This window comes from Melospiza melodia, chromosome 6 (assembly GCF_035770615.1).
Source record: "Melospiza melodia melodia isolate bMelMel2 chromosome 6, bMelMel2.pri, whole genome shotgun sequence".
NCBI classification, from domain to species: Eukaryota; Metazoa; Chordata; class Aves; order Passeriformes; family Passerellidae; genus Melospiza; species Melospiza melodia.
The window spans coordinates 63,105,736-63,121,303 of record NC_086199.1 but is presented as its reverse complement, the minus strand read 5'-3'; the positions used below and the strand labels follow the sequence as shown (position 1 = coordinate 63,121,303).

Here is a 15,568-nt window from a genome sequence, read left to right as displayed (position 1 = left end):
TTCTTATTTATTTTCCATTTGTTTTCACTTTGTTTTTTTTGCTTCTCTTCCTTTCTTTATGTTATCCCTTGTTTTTGTGCCTTTCTGTTTTTGTTTGTTTTTTATGCTTCTAATATTTCTTTTTTTCTTTTTCTCCAGGTGACTTGATATACAATAGAATCGATAGTGACGGATGTCGATTTTATGCCATCTGTAGCCCAACGTGTAATATTGAACGACACGCTGTACATTGTCCTGTCACTACTTTGCCAGCCACAAGTTCCTCTGAGTGGTCTACAATAACAACAGCAGTTCCTCTGCCTCCCACTTCTACACGTCCTGCTTTTCATGGTTGTGTTTCCAATATTTACCCTCCTTTACAAGTACGTTACATTTGTGTTAGTTTTCAACTGTTGAAATAATATCTTTTTTTGGGTGGTGTCTAATTGGTAGAGTTTTTAGTGTTTAAACCTTACATGTGGTGATTGTCTTAATTATTTTGCTAATGATGTGCAATATATAGGACATAATATTTTAATTTTTCCTTTTTCTGTCTTTTAGTTTTTTATACTTCTAAAAGATGTGACAATATTCTTTTCTTGTTACTTTATTTTTAGTGAAACTCTTTGGTGCATTGCATCTGTAAGGTATCTTCTCAATGACATAATATAAGGAGTTTTCTTTTATATCTTATTTTTTCACTAAAGGGAAATATTTAAGATTCAGTGAAGGCTTGTATCTGTTTCCATTCTCCTGTTTTTTTATCTATGCTCCTTTAAACTTTTTTATTATGTTCTCTGTTGACCATGAATTACGCTATACACAGAACAGAGGGAAGCAGTTCCTGTAACCTAATACGTGTCCCAAGCTCCAGAAGAGTTCCTCATGCAGAAGTAACTGGTGTAGTTAAGGTTTCCACCTCCTTTTAACATTAAAAAAATTAATCCTGTACAATATTGACAGCTTTTTTTCTCTCAGTGAAAATTTTCATTTTAGTCTTTTTTTTTAGTTTCAGAAATGTAAGTGTGGTTTATTCCCCATAACACAGTCAGAATTTTGAATACCTATAGTTGCCGTTAAAAGTCATTAATACCAAAATTGAAGAGAAGTAACCCACATTGATTTCCTTTCCAACACTACCAGTACTGAAAACATAGCATAAATCTAAAAGGAGGAGTGAAGGTCATACCTGTTTACAGAGTTTTTTGAAAAAAGCTTTTTCTTCATTTTGCAGCCTGGAGAAAGTTTCAAATTATCCAACTGTACAGAAGTCATCTGTAATGGAGACAACAACATAGATGTAGTACCAACATACTGCCCACCGGTAAAGGAAATTACCTGTGCAAACAAATATCCACCAACGCTGGTACCTGATGAAAATGGATGCTGTTACCGATATGAGTGTCAATGTAAGCATCACTAGATACAGGAATAACATTAAAAAAAAAAAAAAAGAAGAAACAGCCAAGCTTTACACAGATTATATGGGCATTTTCATTTCTTAGGGCTGCTCTATAAATTGCAGTATCTTCAGGTTTTAGATTTTGTTCTGCCTAAATTCTCATCTTAATCTTCCAAATATTTTCTCTGTACAGGTGTCTGTAGTGGATGGGGTGATCCTCATTACATTACTTTTGATGGAATCTATTATACCTTCCTTGAAAACTGCACTTACGTCCTGGTGAAACAGATTGTCCCTAGATATGACAACTTCCGTGTTTACATTGACAATTATTACTGCGATGCAAAAGATGGACTCTCCTGCCCTAAATCTATTATTATTTTCTACAAATCTGCAGAAGTGGTGCTGACTCGTCAACTCATGAATGGTGTGATGACCAATGTGGTAAATACTTTTTTTCTATTTTTGCAAGAAAGAACTAATGTCTATAAGCCTTACTGATGCTATTTTGAGATACAGTCTGTTAGAATATCACATCATGGAGGTGATCAGGGCAGAGGATATCACTAGGGGGGAAAAAGAGGATTGCACTGGATGCTAAGAACAAAATTCACATTTCATGAAAACTGTTACATTGTGCCATACTGTTATGTAAAAAAAGCACACTTTGAGGAAACACAAACACAAATTGCAAGCAGGAATCTTCTCCCAGAGGAAGATGGATATGTATCCCTTATCTGCTGGATGACTGCTTTCTCTCCATATGGAACTTTGGCACCAAAACAGCCCTGACATGATTCCCCCTTCAATTTCCTACAGTGAAGAGAGGTATAGCTGAAGAAAAGGAGTAACTTAGACTGTCACCTGTTGTTCATGATCCAAAGTCGTGTTGGCAAACCAGTGAAAATGAAAAGATAGTCCCACTCTTACACTGGAGAATCTATTTGTTGATCAGAGAATCTATAGAAAGGGAGAAAATTTTGTCTGAATAGGCACTCTCTCCTTACAGTGCCATGCCAAATTCTCAGTCAGAAACACACATTGGTTCCCTGTGAAAGAAAACAGTGACTGACAATTTTAAGTCGTGCTTTAGCCTGGTTCAGTGAGAAGAGAGCTGCAGAATAAATTCTGACGAAAAACTATTAGGCAAATAATTTACCTTCATTAACTCATATAAATACTGGCTGCAAATTGAAAATTTTAACAAATAAATATGATCACTACTACATAAAACTGGCACTAAGGGCATCTGACTTCATTTTGAATTCAGACAGCTCTTCCTATGTCAATCACTATGTAATATAGAGATGGTGTGGACTATCTGGCAAAGTTATCACATAATAATGACAGGGATGTTTCTGTAGCTAAATGAAACTACCACACATTTTCATATGAAAAATGTTTCCAAGGCACATAATCATGAGGGATACAATGAAAATACTTGGATTTATATGCATAGAATACTGTGTATTAGCATACAATTATCACAAACACGGTATGTAGAGGCCACTTGGATTATTATCCCATTTTAGCAATATAGCAATATAAGCCAAGATATCAATGCAAATATATGCTGTCATTAGGATGCCAATGGGCACTGGATGTGATGAACAACAATATGGACTTATCCATAATTGTGAAGATTAGAAAATATATTATTTAAAACAATCAGGAAGGAGAATTGCTTATTCTGATGTGGTGTTTTGGTGTTTTTTTTAAAACCCTGTATACAGATGTACTTCAACAAAAAGATTGTTGGACCAGGCTTCAAAAAAGATGGCATTTCTTTCTCCACTCTTGGCATCAATATGATTGTTGAAATAGAAGAAATTGGTGCAGTCATCACCTTTAGTGGTCTCATTTTCTCTGTCAAGCTCCCATACAGCAAATTTGGCAACAACACCGAAGGACAATGTGGTAAGAAGGCTGCACAGATTGGAGGGAGTCCTCTTTCCCCACCCCTACCTTGGTTATGCTCACTCACTCTGGCTATGCAGTCTTACAATTGACAGAGATCTTTAAACAGCAGTAAATGGAAATGAGTACAGTTTTGCTCTTCAACTTCTGTAGGATGTCAAAAGCTCAATATTTCTTTGGGGCCGGGGTTTTACATCTGTTTGTTTTTTCCACAACCTAAAGTTCAACCTAGAGAGTGTTCCCTAGCAAGCAAAGGAAAATATGCATTTATGAGCACATCACACCTAAACATATCAGCCCAGGAATGTACTGTCATCTCTGATGTGGCTTAGGAGACTTACCCACCTTGTCTCTTCCAGGAACATGTACAAACAATAAAGAAGATGAATGCCGCTTACCAAGTGGTAAGATCATTTCCTCCTGTCCCCAAATGGCTCATCACTGGATTGTTGACAACAACAAGTCATGCCATGGAGTGCCAGTACCACCAACTATAACCACACCTCCACCAAAGCCTCAATGTCAAACACCTCCGCTCTGCAAACTTATCTTAAGCGAGTAAGAAAACAAATTCATTTTTTCTAGACACAACTGTCTCAGTATCTTACTAGAAGAATAACAGCTATAGCTTTAGCATGTGATAATAACTGAAAATGTCAGCTCAGTGACAGAATATATATAGTAAAAGGCCTTTGCAAAAGAAACTGGTCTGCCTTAATGATTTGCATGCCAAAGATAACTGAGCAAGGAGAGGTAAAGTCAGAAAATCAGGGATGCAGTGAGCACTAAAATCAATTCTCCCTGGATGCAATATTTCCAGAGTTTGTTCATTAAGTATTAAGCAAAGACTGAACTCTAAATTTGAAGTGGGTCTTCAGTACAAATCATAGAGAAGCCACTTGCCAAAAAGGTGAAGAAAGCAGATGCAAACAGCTGAGAAATGTCCTTCTTTCTTTGTACGTTTTACCTAAAATATGGAGTTCCAAAAGTGCAAAGGCTTGTTGTCTGAAGTATGTCATATACCTGTGTAGGCTGACAAGGTTACTTATAAAAGCCCTCTTACACATGTTTTCTGTAGTATCTAGTAAGTTTGGAGCTCTTTTATGTGTGAATTTTCTATTGCTACTTTTTTCATTCCTTTTTTCTCAATGTAGTGCAGTTGCCTTTTACACCATACGCCACTAAAAAGTTGCGTACACATACAGAAATACTATGACCATTAACATCTAGGAAAAAAAAGCACTACAGATTTCTTAATCTTCCTGAATCTATCTCCCAGCTTACTGGCCATTCCTAGGATCTTGTTTCTCATAATACTTTCCTTTCTGAAGCAGAGTCACATGGTATTAACTGGAAAGTATTGTCTGACAGGAACAGACTTTGTATAATGGCTCATTAATATAGAAGGGGGATGCTTTCTTTCCCGTCTGCAGGGTTTTTGCAGAATGTCATACCGTGATACCACCAGAACCATTTTTCAAAGGCTGTGTTTTTGATGGATGTCGCATAGACGATGAATCCATGCAGTGTTCCAGTTTGGAGATATATGCTACAGAGTGTGCTGCTAGAGGTGTCTGCATTGACTGGAGAGGAATGACCAACAATACATGCTGTAAGTATTGCAGGATTCAAAATGTGCGTGATAAATGGTAGAAATTACTGCTTTATTCACTAAACACCTCTTATATCTGACACTTGGTTATTGTCTACAAAAACCCATTGGGGTCCTTTCTCACAGAAGCTGCAGATTAAGAAGACAAAGCTGTAGTAATTTTTTTCTGAAAAAAATGCATCTACTGTCAATTTTTAATTTTTTTTTTTTTTGTCTTTTTCCATACAGCATTCAGCTGTCCGTCAAGCATGGAATACAAGCCGTGCGGGCCCATTAATCCAGTTAGCTGTGACCAAAGGTAGGGAAAAACAAAACACCCCACCCTGAAGCACCTGCTTATATTTTTCTTATCTATCTACTTTCCTCAGAAATTTGAGTTCTTTCACAATGAAATGTGTTGTGAATTTCACAAACTTATTCACGATTTATAAATACCAATCAGCTCTAGGAATAGGTGCTTCCTGTTGCCCTTCAGAAAGTGTACATATTTTGTCTCTCTTGTATCTGACATGATACACTGCTCTGCCCTCTGCCTCACCACAAAAGTGCTGTACTCAAGCACATATATTCTTCCCATTCCAGCTATGAGCGTCCTGGCTATGGAGTAACTGAAGGCTGTTTCTGTCCTGAAGGAATGACACTCCTGCATGCAGAGAGCAGCATCTGTGTCTCCGAATGCTGTAAGTGGCTAATTTGAGGAATAAATAGAGGCAGAGATTGTTAGTCAGGAGGCCTGAGCTCTACAGTCATCTTCTACATGGTCAGATCATTGCACATCAGGTTCCCTAAGTGTCCCCAGATACAAATTGAATAATAGTCAATATTACCCTTTTTTCCCATCATCCATCCTTACGTAAGACTCACTGAGATGGTAGAACTCTACAGTTCAGAAAAATTAGTCTGCATGTTCATTTTCTTGTTAGCTTTATCTTCACAGTTTTTTTTATTTGAAACTGCACATATGTATTCCTTTGTCAGTTTTCAGTGGTGTAAATACCCATTTGTTTGTCTCTTTTTTTTCTTTTTCTCTCTAGTCTGCAGAGAACCAAATGGAATGTCCAGACAGGTGAGTATCACAATGAGTGTGGCTTAATGAGCACAAACAAGTGAAACAAGATGATATTTAGTATTCCACTAAACCAAAGCTTTGTCACAAATGTTTGTTCAGTTTCAGTCTTAAAAATAATGAGTACTAGAGCACCCCTAAGAAATTTAATAATATGTGATAAAATATTCTTTCATTAACCTCACAGGCAGGAAAAAACCCTTAAAAATAAAAGAGAGAGAGAAATGGTAGTAGTGGAATTTAGGCATATATGCTTATTTTATTTCCACAAATTTGGCTTGCTAAAATTACTAGAAATGAAGGGAGAAATGGAGAACAAAGTTTACTTGTTGCTTATCATGTTCATATCTTGCATTCTTTGTTCCTCAGCTGCACAGAAATCAGCAACCTAATGTGGAAATGAGTATGTCATATGATCATCTCTTATTAAAAAATGGATGTGAGGCTCAATCGCTTCTCCTAGAACTCCTGTAACTCTCATACTAACACTATTAACAAATAAAAAGTAATAGCTTTGTGAACTCAGAACCTTTAGCAGCCTCCAATGTCTTCCTGGAATAAGCAGTTTGAGGGTCTCCTATGAAATCTAGAATAGGAAAAAGCTGATATAATCAATTATCACTATATGCGTGAATATGTTAACTAGAAGCAAATAAAATTATTTTGCTTTAATTTTGTATTTAATTTTTTTCTTTCTTTTGTCTGTGTTTTTCTCTTTTATTTAGCCAGGAGAAAAATGGACAAAAGATTGCCATGAATGTGTCTGTGACAAAAATACTCTTAAGGTGAAGTGTAAAAAGCACGAATGTTCTCTGACACAGCAAATATTTTGTGAAGAACCAGGTTATATGCCTGTTGAGATACCAATACCAGATGATCCATGCTGTACTAGGACTGAGTGCTGTGAGTACTGTCTTATTTCTTTATCATGGGGAATAGGTTATATTAATTTTAGGAAACTACAGCAATAATTTTGCATTTTTAATACTTTGCATTGATGTCATAATGCTTTTTAGAGCCTTCTTGCAGAGCATACAGTAAATGCCTAATGATAACAAATTTAAAGATTAAAAGATTTTATATAGTTAGACTTAGAAAAGTAACTGAAAATCTCCTATAATTTTACATTGAAAGCCTTTAATACTGCCACTACCTGAAATAATATTCAAAAACCATTCAAAACATTTGTGATTTCATTTCAAAGGCCAGTATTAGGAAGATTAACTTTAAAAAATAGTAGTGATTATTTAAAAATTGCTCAGAAAAGTTCCAGAATCAGTTATCAGAGCAGAGGGTCATCAGATTTCCCCACTGGTACAAATTTCTCTTTGAAATTATCTCTTTCCAGCAATTATTACTTTTCTCAGTGTTTTGTTTCACAAAGATTATGGGAAAGCCTGATCACATTGAAAACACCTTGGCACATAGAATGAATTAGTCATTAAACTATCTTGTGTAAACACCATATCTACCCCATGGGAAGACTTCAGAAATTCATGTAAAACAAAATTGCTTTAATTGAAAAATTCTGAGCTTATTATTTTCCATATTCTCTTACATGAAACAGACTGCAACACAAGCCTCTGTGCTGACATCACACCCCAGTGCTTAGAGGGACAGGAAATAATCACAATAATGCCACCTGGAAACTGCTGTCCTATCTTCGAATGCAGTAAGTATTGTGCACCCTCCTCATGTGGTATTTACCTCTGTATTTTTCTAGGTTACAAAAATCTTAGAGATGCAAGTTATCTGTAGTATCATATTGGGCCTTGTCGTGAATGTGTGTTTTAAGGCCACTGCCACAGCTTACAAAAAGGATCTACAAAGCTATGAAACAGAAGTTTTTTCATACGTTTCTGTCTCCTAAAACTTACACCTCTTTCTTCCTTCTTTACAGGACAGGGTTGTGTAGTCAACGAAACCTATTATGCAGTAAGTACACAGAGTTACTCACTATAAAAATATAGCCTCACATAGTTCACAGTGCAGTGTTTTTGAGACATCTATCATGGTCTATATTTTGTAGGAAGGCCTGAGATGAAACTTCATTATTTTGCTGAGGTTAATACCCTCTGGACAAGCAAAATCTTATTATGCTCTCCTTTCTGCATTAGCAGAATTTGATTCAAAAATCGATATTACCAAACCAGAAACTCTGCTTAAATGAAACAACCAAAATTGTAGTTATGGATAGTTTAGCCTGTACATAGTTCATCTTTGTATTTTCTGTGACTTGTATACACGGAGCAACTTGTTTTAACTGACTAATAATGGGGTTTTCCAACTTCACCTAGCCTGGAGCCGCAGTTCCATCAGGCCCCTGTGAAGAATGCACCTGCTCTGCATCCTCTCCCTCAAGGCCTCACCACCTCGCGGTCACATGCCAGCCTGTTATCTGTGACACGTACTGCCCACTGGTGAGTGCTGGTCTGCTGCCAGAAATTCCTACCCCTCTCAGCTCTAATAACCACCAGTTCAGGTCAGTGACCTGACTTAATGCCATTGTCTCTCTATTTCTTTCAAAACAGGGCTATAAATACACTGTGGAACCCGGACAGTGCTGTGGCACGTGCAAGGCAGCGGCTTGTGTAGTGACTGTGGGAGACAACATTACACACGTGCTCCATGTAATTACCTCTGGTTTACCTCGCTTTTGGGGAACTTTGCTAGTCTTTGCATTCTTTCCTCTCCTTGTTGTTGTCACATTTATTTCCTCCATCTTTTTTCAAATTAGACAAATGCTTACTCAGGCAGGGGCTGGACAATCTCCAGCCTAAACAATACCTTACACCACAAAACGCCAGTTCTAAGACTTCTGGAAGCAACTGTGCTATGATACTGAACAATGGCTTTCAGAAATCAACATAGGAAAATACATAGGTGAAGGCAAAGGGCTATGGTTTGCCTCCAGTTCTGAAACTGTAGCATCCTTTTGCTCAAAGGACAATTTTATCTGTGGAGGCATTTTGACACATCCATAAATTCTAATGACAAAACCATTGAAATGCATATCATTCTTTCCAAATGAGTCCATGTACTTACCGTATTCACACAAAAAGCACCTCTATATCCATATAAAAATAGAACCTCTTCATTTGGTCAATGAAAAACACTTAATAGCAGTATGATAATATGGCAAATAATTATCAGCTGAAATTCAAGGAAGTTGTTTGGAATAATCAAACTACTATACACAGCAACAATAAGATACTGGAAGGCTTTTGTTTCATTTTTATATAAGATGATCCTAATTTGTTTTAATTTTGACTACTTTCAGGAAGGAGAACATTGGAATCCACCTGGTGATAACTGTACTGTTTACACATGTGAAAAACATGCTGACCAGTTCATTCAAGTCATCAAGGAGGCAAGCTGTCCTGCCTTTAACCATGATGACTGTGATCCAGTAAGTACTGTCCTTCCAGTTCTCATTTCTGGAAAGGTTGCAGTGCCAAACACCAGTGACAGAAGAATCATAGTGTCCAATGAAAATAACTAGCAGAAGCATCATGCAGGAAGTAGCTCTCCTTTTATCCTCTCTGAACCTAGTCCCAGTCAAATTTTATCTCAGAAAAGCAACTCAAAACTAAAATGAGTGATACAAAAATCCTCACTGAGGATCAGACATGAGAGAAAAATATACAGCATAATATTTTGGATTCCTAAAATGTCAAGTGACCTAGAAGCAAAAATTAGCCTCTGGCAAGTCACTTATTTCATTCATTGTGTTACCCTGTCTGTTTTAATCCTTCACCTTTACTGACTTTGGTCACAATATTTTGACTTACATGTTCTAGGATCTTTATTGCTTGCTGAAATTATACTACTAAACTGAGGGTTTTCCTCCATTTCAACTTTCAAATCACTACTTTAATATTGATAAGAATTATGTGCCCTTAATATTTAGCCTTACTTGAAATTAGATTCCATGGAAATACAAAAATATACACATTCTCTAGTGCCAGAGAAAATCAGGAAGCAATGAAAGTCTGCTTTAGCATGCAGATATGAAACCTGAGTTATCTTTTTATGTTTTCCCACTTAAGGATGATATCAGGCTATCTGACGATGGCTGCTGTTTAGTGTGCCGAAGAGTACCGAAACGTAAGTAATATAATTTTGTTAAAAGTATTGATTATATGTGCCTGGTTAGCTATATTAACTCATTTTGCACAATGGGTGCATAGACAGATGAGGTGAACTGACCAGGTTTGGGCTCACTGCTTCACTGGGATGAGAAAGGAAACAGGTGGAAAAGAAACATGACATTTCCATTATGCATTTTAAGTCCCAGTGAAACAGATAATGAACTTTTCTATCCCCGACTGTTAAATGCTGGCTTTTTTGTGGGAGGGTGAGGACAATGACTACTCTCCAACTTCCATAGATACACTCTCTTTAAGGAGGAAAGTGAAGCCAGTTCTGAGAGATGGGTGTGCATCAAGCAGTTACTACAGTACTGCTCTTAATTTCTACATTCTGAATCAAGTTGTCTAAGAAAAAGGGAGAGTTTCATCCACTGATAACACAAACACCAAGTCTTCATTTGGCCCTCAGCAATTAAAAGAAAAATGCATTGTGACTTAGTTTTTTATTTCTGTTCCATCCTCCTTAGTTTTCAGTTACAAACTGTCATATCATACACAGCTATCTATTTATATGCACATGTATTTTAACCTGTTTTCCTTTGCTTTGTGATGACCTCAGTTTGTATGAAGTACAATACGACTACTGTCATCAACTATAATGGCTGTGTGTCTCCAGCACCTGTTGAGATAACGTACTGTGAAGGCAGCTGTGATGCTTACTCACGGTAAGTGGCATAAAAGATAATGGTGGCCTCTTGTCTTCTACTCTTTACATCAGTTACATCAAGCAAATCACAAGTGTTTTTCTGATGTGTCCAACATCCACCCAGCCATCAACTGTTTCCATGGTGCTAATTAACATGATATTGTGCTAGCTTGATTATCTTGAGATTCAGTGTTCAACAGCCTGTTCAGCATCATAGTGAATAGATTGAAATTTTGATTTTGCCCATTTGAAACTGAGGTTATTTGTCTCTCATTGTTATCTCACTGGACTGGCTCACTATATGATCTGGAATAATTCTTTACTTTTTCCGTGCCATAATGAAGACTTAGTCATAAATTTTTGCAATGAGGAGCAATTTACCTGTATTTCACCACAATACTGTAAGAATGCTAATATTGAGCAACAGTCCCACATGCAAGCATGCAATTTCTGGTTATGTTTTGTAATGTTTGGGAGGGGCAGCATTATACCTCACACAAATTCTGAATCTTTCTCATTGGTTTTTCTATCAGATATTCTCAAACGACAAACACCATGGTGCACAAATGCTCGTGTTGTCAGGAAATCAAGACCAGCAAGAGAAAGGTGACTCTGATGTGCAGTGATGGAACCTCCCTTGATCACTCCTACACCTACGTGGAGAAATGCAGCTGTGTGGATGCTGAGTGCGTTACCCAAGGCAACACCCAACAGGAGACACAGCAGATAAAGACCTCTCAGGAGCAAGCAAATGTCAAAAATTAGAACTAGAGAGAAGTCCTCCAGCAAGGGCTGAGCATAAGACTAAATAAAGAAACTTCAAAAAATACAAAAGTGTCAAGAGCAGCTAAAATTTTGGATGAACAGATGATATTTTCTGCATAAACCCTCAGTCTGTCTGTCTACAGAATTTCAGCTTTCATTATCAATATATCTCCCATTGGTTTTTACGTCTGTTCTTTTACACCTTGAGCGGTGTAAGTTCATCTTGACATTTTCTGTTCATTTGTCTTCTGAGAAGTGCTGGACTTCTAATAACATTTTCATTCCAGTTCATCGAGAAAAATCAAAAGACAAATCCAGGAAACAAACCAAACCCAAGGAAAAATGTACCCCTCTGCTTCTATAAGTTTCTTTTCTTTGTTGAGGAAAACTTAGAGGGCAGAAAGCCATATCTTTTCAAAACTATAAACTTCAATATTTTGAAAAATTTATAATGGACATATTTCCCTACATGTTCTTGTGAGGAAAAGGAAAAATCCTATTGTGAGAAGCTGCTGCACACTACTTTTTGTTTACATAACACCATCAGCATAGTAGCTGTATGAAAATATGGATTTTTTTATTTTGTTTTGTTATGTGGTTAACTGTTTACAGAAGAAATATATATATATATATTTGCCAACAGAGGCATATGAAGGATTTTTTTAAACAAAAGTATAATATTAATAACATTAATAATAATAATATTAATAATTGTAAATTCTTTCCTAGGAAGGTTTAAAAAGTTGGACCACTACTATTTATTACTTTTTTTTTTGAAAACTGATTTTTTGGGTAATTTCTTTCAGAATTAATGTTATCCCATTTCTTACTCTCAGTCATGTTGTCGGGGTATGGTATATTTTCTTTTGGTTTTGAATATTATTTTATTTTTGTTCCTTAAGACACTAAAAAGCAATTATGATTAATAAATTTTGAGCATTTTACAGCACGTCTGTTTTGACTTTTCAGTGAATCCCTTGTGTGAGAATTGCTGGGTCCATAAAACATAGTTCCAGGTCAAAAGTCCTAACGCCCTATAGAGCTTTGAAACGGCTTTAAATGAAAAACACTCAAAACCAAACACTTGGAAGTGTTCCTAGCACATCACCTTAGCCGCTAGTACTTAATGAACTCTCAGAAAGCAAGCACCTCTCTGAGTGTGCACATGTTTTGTAGCCCTGAAAGTTCTTTACCTGACTGGCATAGGCTAGCCAAAGTATTTCAAACCAGTCTGTCTCATGTTTTAGGGCCCACTGCAACATAAATTCATCTCTAAAATTGCACTGTTGTAAATCTATGCGGCTGCTACTGAGAGGAAAGCTCATGTCTCTACAGACAATTTGCTGGGTGCAGGTTGAGTGTTAATGTCTTTGAAATGTGTCCCAATGTCTCTGCTGACTTTGGGCAGCAGGTGTGTAGCAAAGTTCAGGCAGATCTGCTCCTGAAAGAGACAAGGGTCTGAACTTTAGGGTAAAATGGTAGGTTCAAGGTGGGATAGGTGGGAGGTGGCTCTGGAAGGCTGAACCTTCCTGGTGCCTCAGCCAATGGGGAAAGGGAGAGGGCAGCAGGCAGCCGGGAGTTCAGGATAAAAGGAGGGTGCCCCCTCCGAAACCTTGAGAAAGAAAATGCCAGAGGGCAGTGGCCTGGTAGGCATTCTCTCTTTATTCAAATAAAATTGCAGGACTCCTCAGTCTCCTTTTTGGACAGAAACTTCATGGATTTGTGGAATTTTTCTTACACTACTCAGCTTTAGTAACAGGGTGCTTTGAACCGGCCACCACAGCTCTGACTGTACATTGTGTAATGCCAAGTGACATCCTACGAATAACTGCTCTAGGATTTGTAAGGGGAACAGTAAAAAGCTGAAGTTTTTAAATAAACTTTTCTCCTACCCTACAGTTTGGATGGCTCAACAGATTAACAGGGTGCCCCGAGGCAGCTTAGGCTGCTCTCACGCCTGTTTTTCTTTTACAGGACAATAACCACCCCTATACTTCCCCCTTCAGAAGCGAGCACTGAGTTTTCTGTGGGAAACACGAACACCACCAAAGTTTCTGCTGACAGAAATCCCGAGCTCCCTCCCAGCTTCCTGATGCACATTGTTCGTTTTTTCCATGCCTCGGGCTCTTTTGCTGCCCAGCGAGGCCCCCAGGTGGCACACTGCTCTGTTCCTCCCTTCCCAGCCAGCCCACCAGGGTTCCCAATGCAGCACTACTACTGAATTCCTGACCAGTTCGGTGTGTAACAGAGTTTCTGGCTTTACCAGGCAGGCTACGAAATTATTATTCTCCTGTTCATTCTGCAGAAGGGAAATAATGTCTATAATAGAAAATTATTTATTATGTGCTTTGTTGGTCCACAACAGCTCCTTGCCCACCATTAACTTACTGAAATGGCAGATTTCCTGCATGTTGCTTCAAGATCATTAGTTGTTTTCCTGTACAAAGCCTGTATTTCAGCATCCCTGAAGATATCCTGTTTCCTGGAGAGCCCTGTTTGTCATAGGTCTGTACCACCAGCCATTTCATACACTGAAAGAGAAAAAAATAATACAATGAGGAAGAAGAGAAGGGGAGATATGTGGCATGTGGAAAGACTGACAGGTGATAATGGCAGGGACAGCAGAGTTTGGTGGCATAAGAAGGAAAAACAGAAATAGAAGCAAGGGCACTGACAGGCTTCAGTCCTGGCATGGGGAGACAGGAACCAAGGGGAAAATAAGACAAGGTAAGTCATGGAGGCACACCGAGGCTGTGGCTGAGCAAGTACTGGAGCCCCTGCCTTGGAGAAGGAAGGATTTCTATCACAGATGCAGTCCCAGTGCTGGGAAGGAGCAAATGGGAACCCTAAATTCAAAAGGAGGACAGGGAACAACATGCTTTGGGCATTAAAGACAAAATAAGAGGTCTTGAAACAAGACATGGAGTAAATGTAAACCAGAGCACTGCAATGGATGTAGTAGAGCAGACTTACATTTTTCCTAAATTTTCCTTTACACAGGACCTATCTTTGCTCTGAATTGTTGCTGACACAGATTGGGTAATAGCTCCAAAGCGAACTTTCCTATAAGCGAGGATAAATTATACCACTTATCTTTGTCAAAAACAAATTACCATTCTTTTAACCATCGATAAATAATGGAGTCAATAAATGATTGGGTGGGAGAAAGTGATTGGCTTGGCAGGTCTTTCCTGACAGGTCAGAACACCTGCAGGTCACCCTGAGCTGTGCTGGTGTAGATGATTGATGTTTGTTACACCGACGGCAACACCAGGGGGCTCTGGGCACCGAAGAATTTCTTTCCAGGCCCTTCAAAGTGAGCCACACAACTTTTCCTTTCAGATCCTGAGGATGAGCTTTACTCCTGAATCTACAAGCATCCATTCCACATAACATAAGAAGATTTGTTTATACTTCACTTATTTATTTTTTTTCTTGTCTGATCATCGTTGGGACACAAGTTGCAGCAGAGAAATCATTCACTTAGAAGTTTTTCCAGCTGAAAAAAAACACCAGTATTCAAAGTTTTAGTGTCTAAATTCAATATTGAATTAATGGGCATTCATACCTTCACTCTGAACTCAGGTCTCTTGTTATGTGTCTCAAGTTTTTCATGACCAGCTCATTTTTGTTCCTTCTTCACACAACATATTAAATCACTGCCATGTAACTAACAAATTACTAATAATCATTTTTCAATTATTCTTTGTAATTATCAGCAACATATAAACTACAACCTGAAATTATATGTCTATTCAGATTCCAGCTTTGAATCCACTTCCAGTAATTCATTTGCCTATTAAACCAAGGCAGTGTTTAAACCACATCATTTTCTGAAAACATCCATTGAAAGACTTAGGGTTGTTTGGGCACAGCTCAGGAGCTAGGCTGATAATAGAGAACTCAAGAACGGAAGACACACTTCATAATAGTAAAAACCCAACTCAAAGAAAGAAGTTTTTCATCTCTTCGGTAGGTTTTGTTCTAACCATTGCAAAAAAAAAAAAAAAAACAACCAACAAAAAAACCC

At 37.7% G+C, this 15,568-nt stretch overlaps 1 protein-coding gene across 1 annotated transcript in view; it reads left to right on the top strand.

Annotated features, from left to right (window-relative positions):
• The window catches only part of LOC134419937 (mucin-5AC-like), a 48,383-nt gene extending 36,166 nt beyond the window's left edge, over positions 1-12,217 (top strand). Inside the window, exons 31-48 of the mRNA XM_063159539.1 lie at positions 139-362; positions 1,214-1,388; positions 1,575-1,825; positions 3,115-3,298; positions 3,658-3,856; positions 4,732-4,910; positions 5,139-5,208; positions 5,493-5,590; positions 5,945-5,976; positions 6,702-6,879; positions 7,544-7,648; positions 7,877-7,911; positions 8,274-8,396; positions 8,508-8,606; positions 9,257-9,385; positions 10,026-10,083; positions 10,687-10,792; positions 11,307-12,217. Of these exons, the coding sequence (XP_063015609.1) occupies positions 139-362; positions 1,214-1,388; positions 1,575-1,825; positions 3,115-3,298; positions 3,658-3,856; positions 4,732-4,910; positions 5,139-5,208; positions 5,493-5,590; positions 5,945-5,976; positions 6,702-6,879; positions 7,544-7,648; positions 7,877-7,911; positions 8,274-8,396; positions 8,508-8,606; positions 9,257-9,385; positions 10,026-10,083; positions 10,687-10,792; positions 11,307-11,538 (2,477 nt within the window). The 3' untranslated portion in view covers positions 11,539-12,217. The remainder of the gene's footprint in view (positions 1-138; positions 363-1,213; positions 1,389-1,574; positions 1,826-3,114; positions 3,299-3,657; positions 3,857-4,731; positions 4,911-5,138; positions 5,209-5,492; positions 5,591-5,944; positions 5,977-6,701; positions 6,880-7,543; positions 7,649-7,876; positions 7,912-8,273; positions 8,397-8,507; positions 8,607-9,256; positions 9,386-10,025; positions 10,084-10,686; positions 10,793-11,306) is intronic.
• The last annotated feature ends 3,351 nt before the right edge of the window (positions 12,218-15,568 follow it).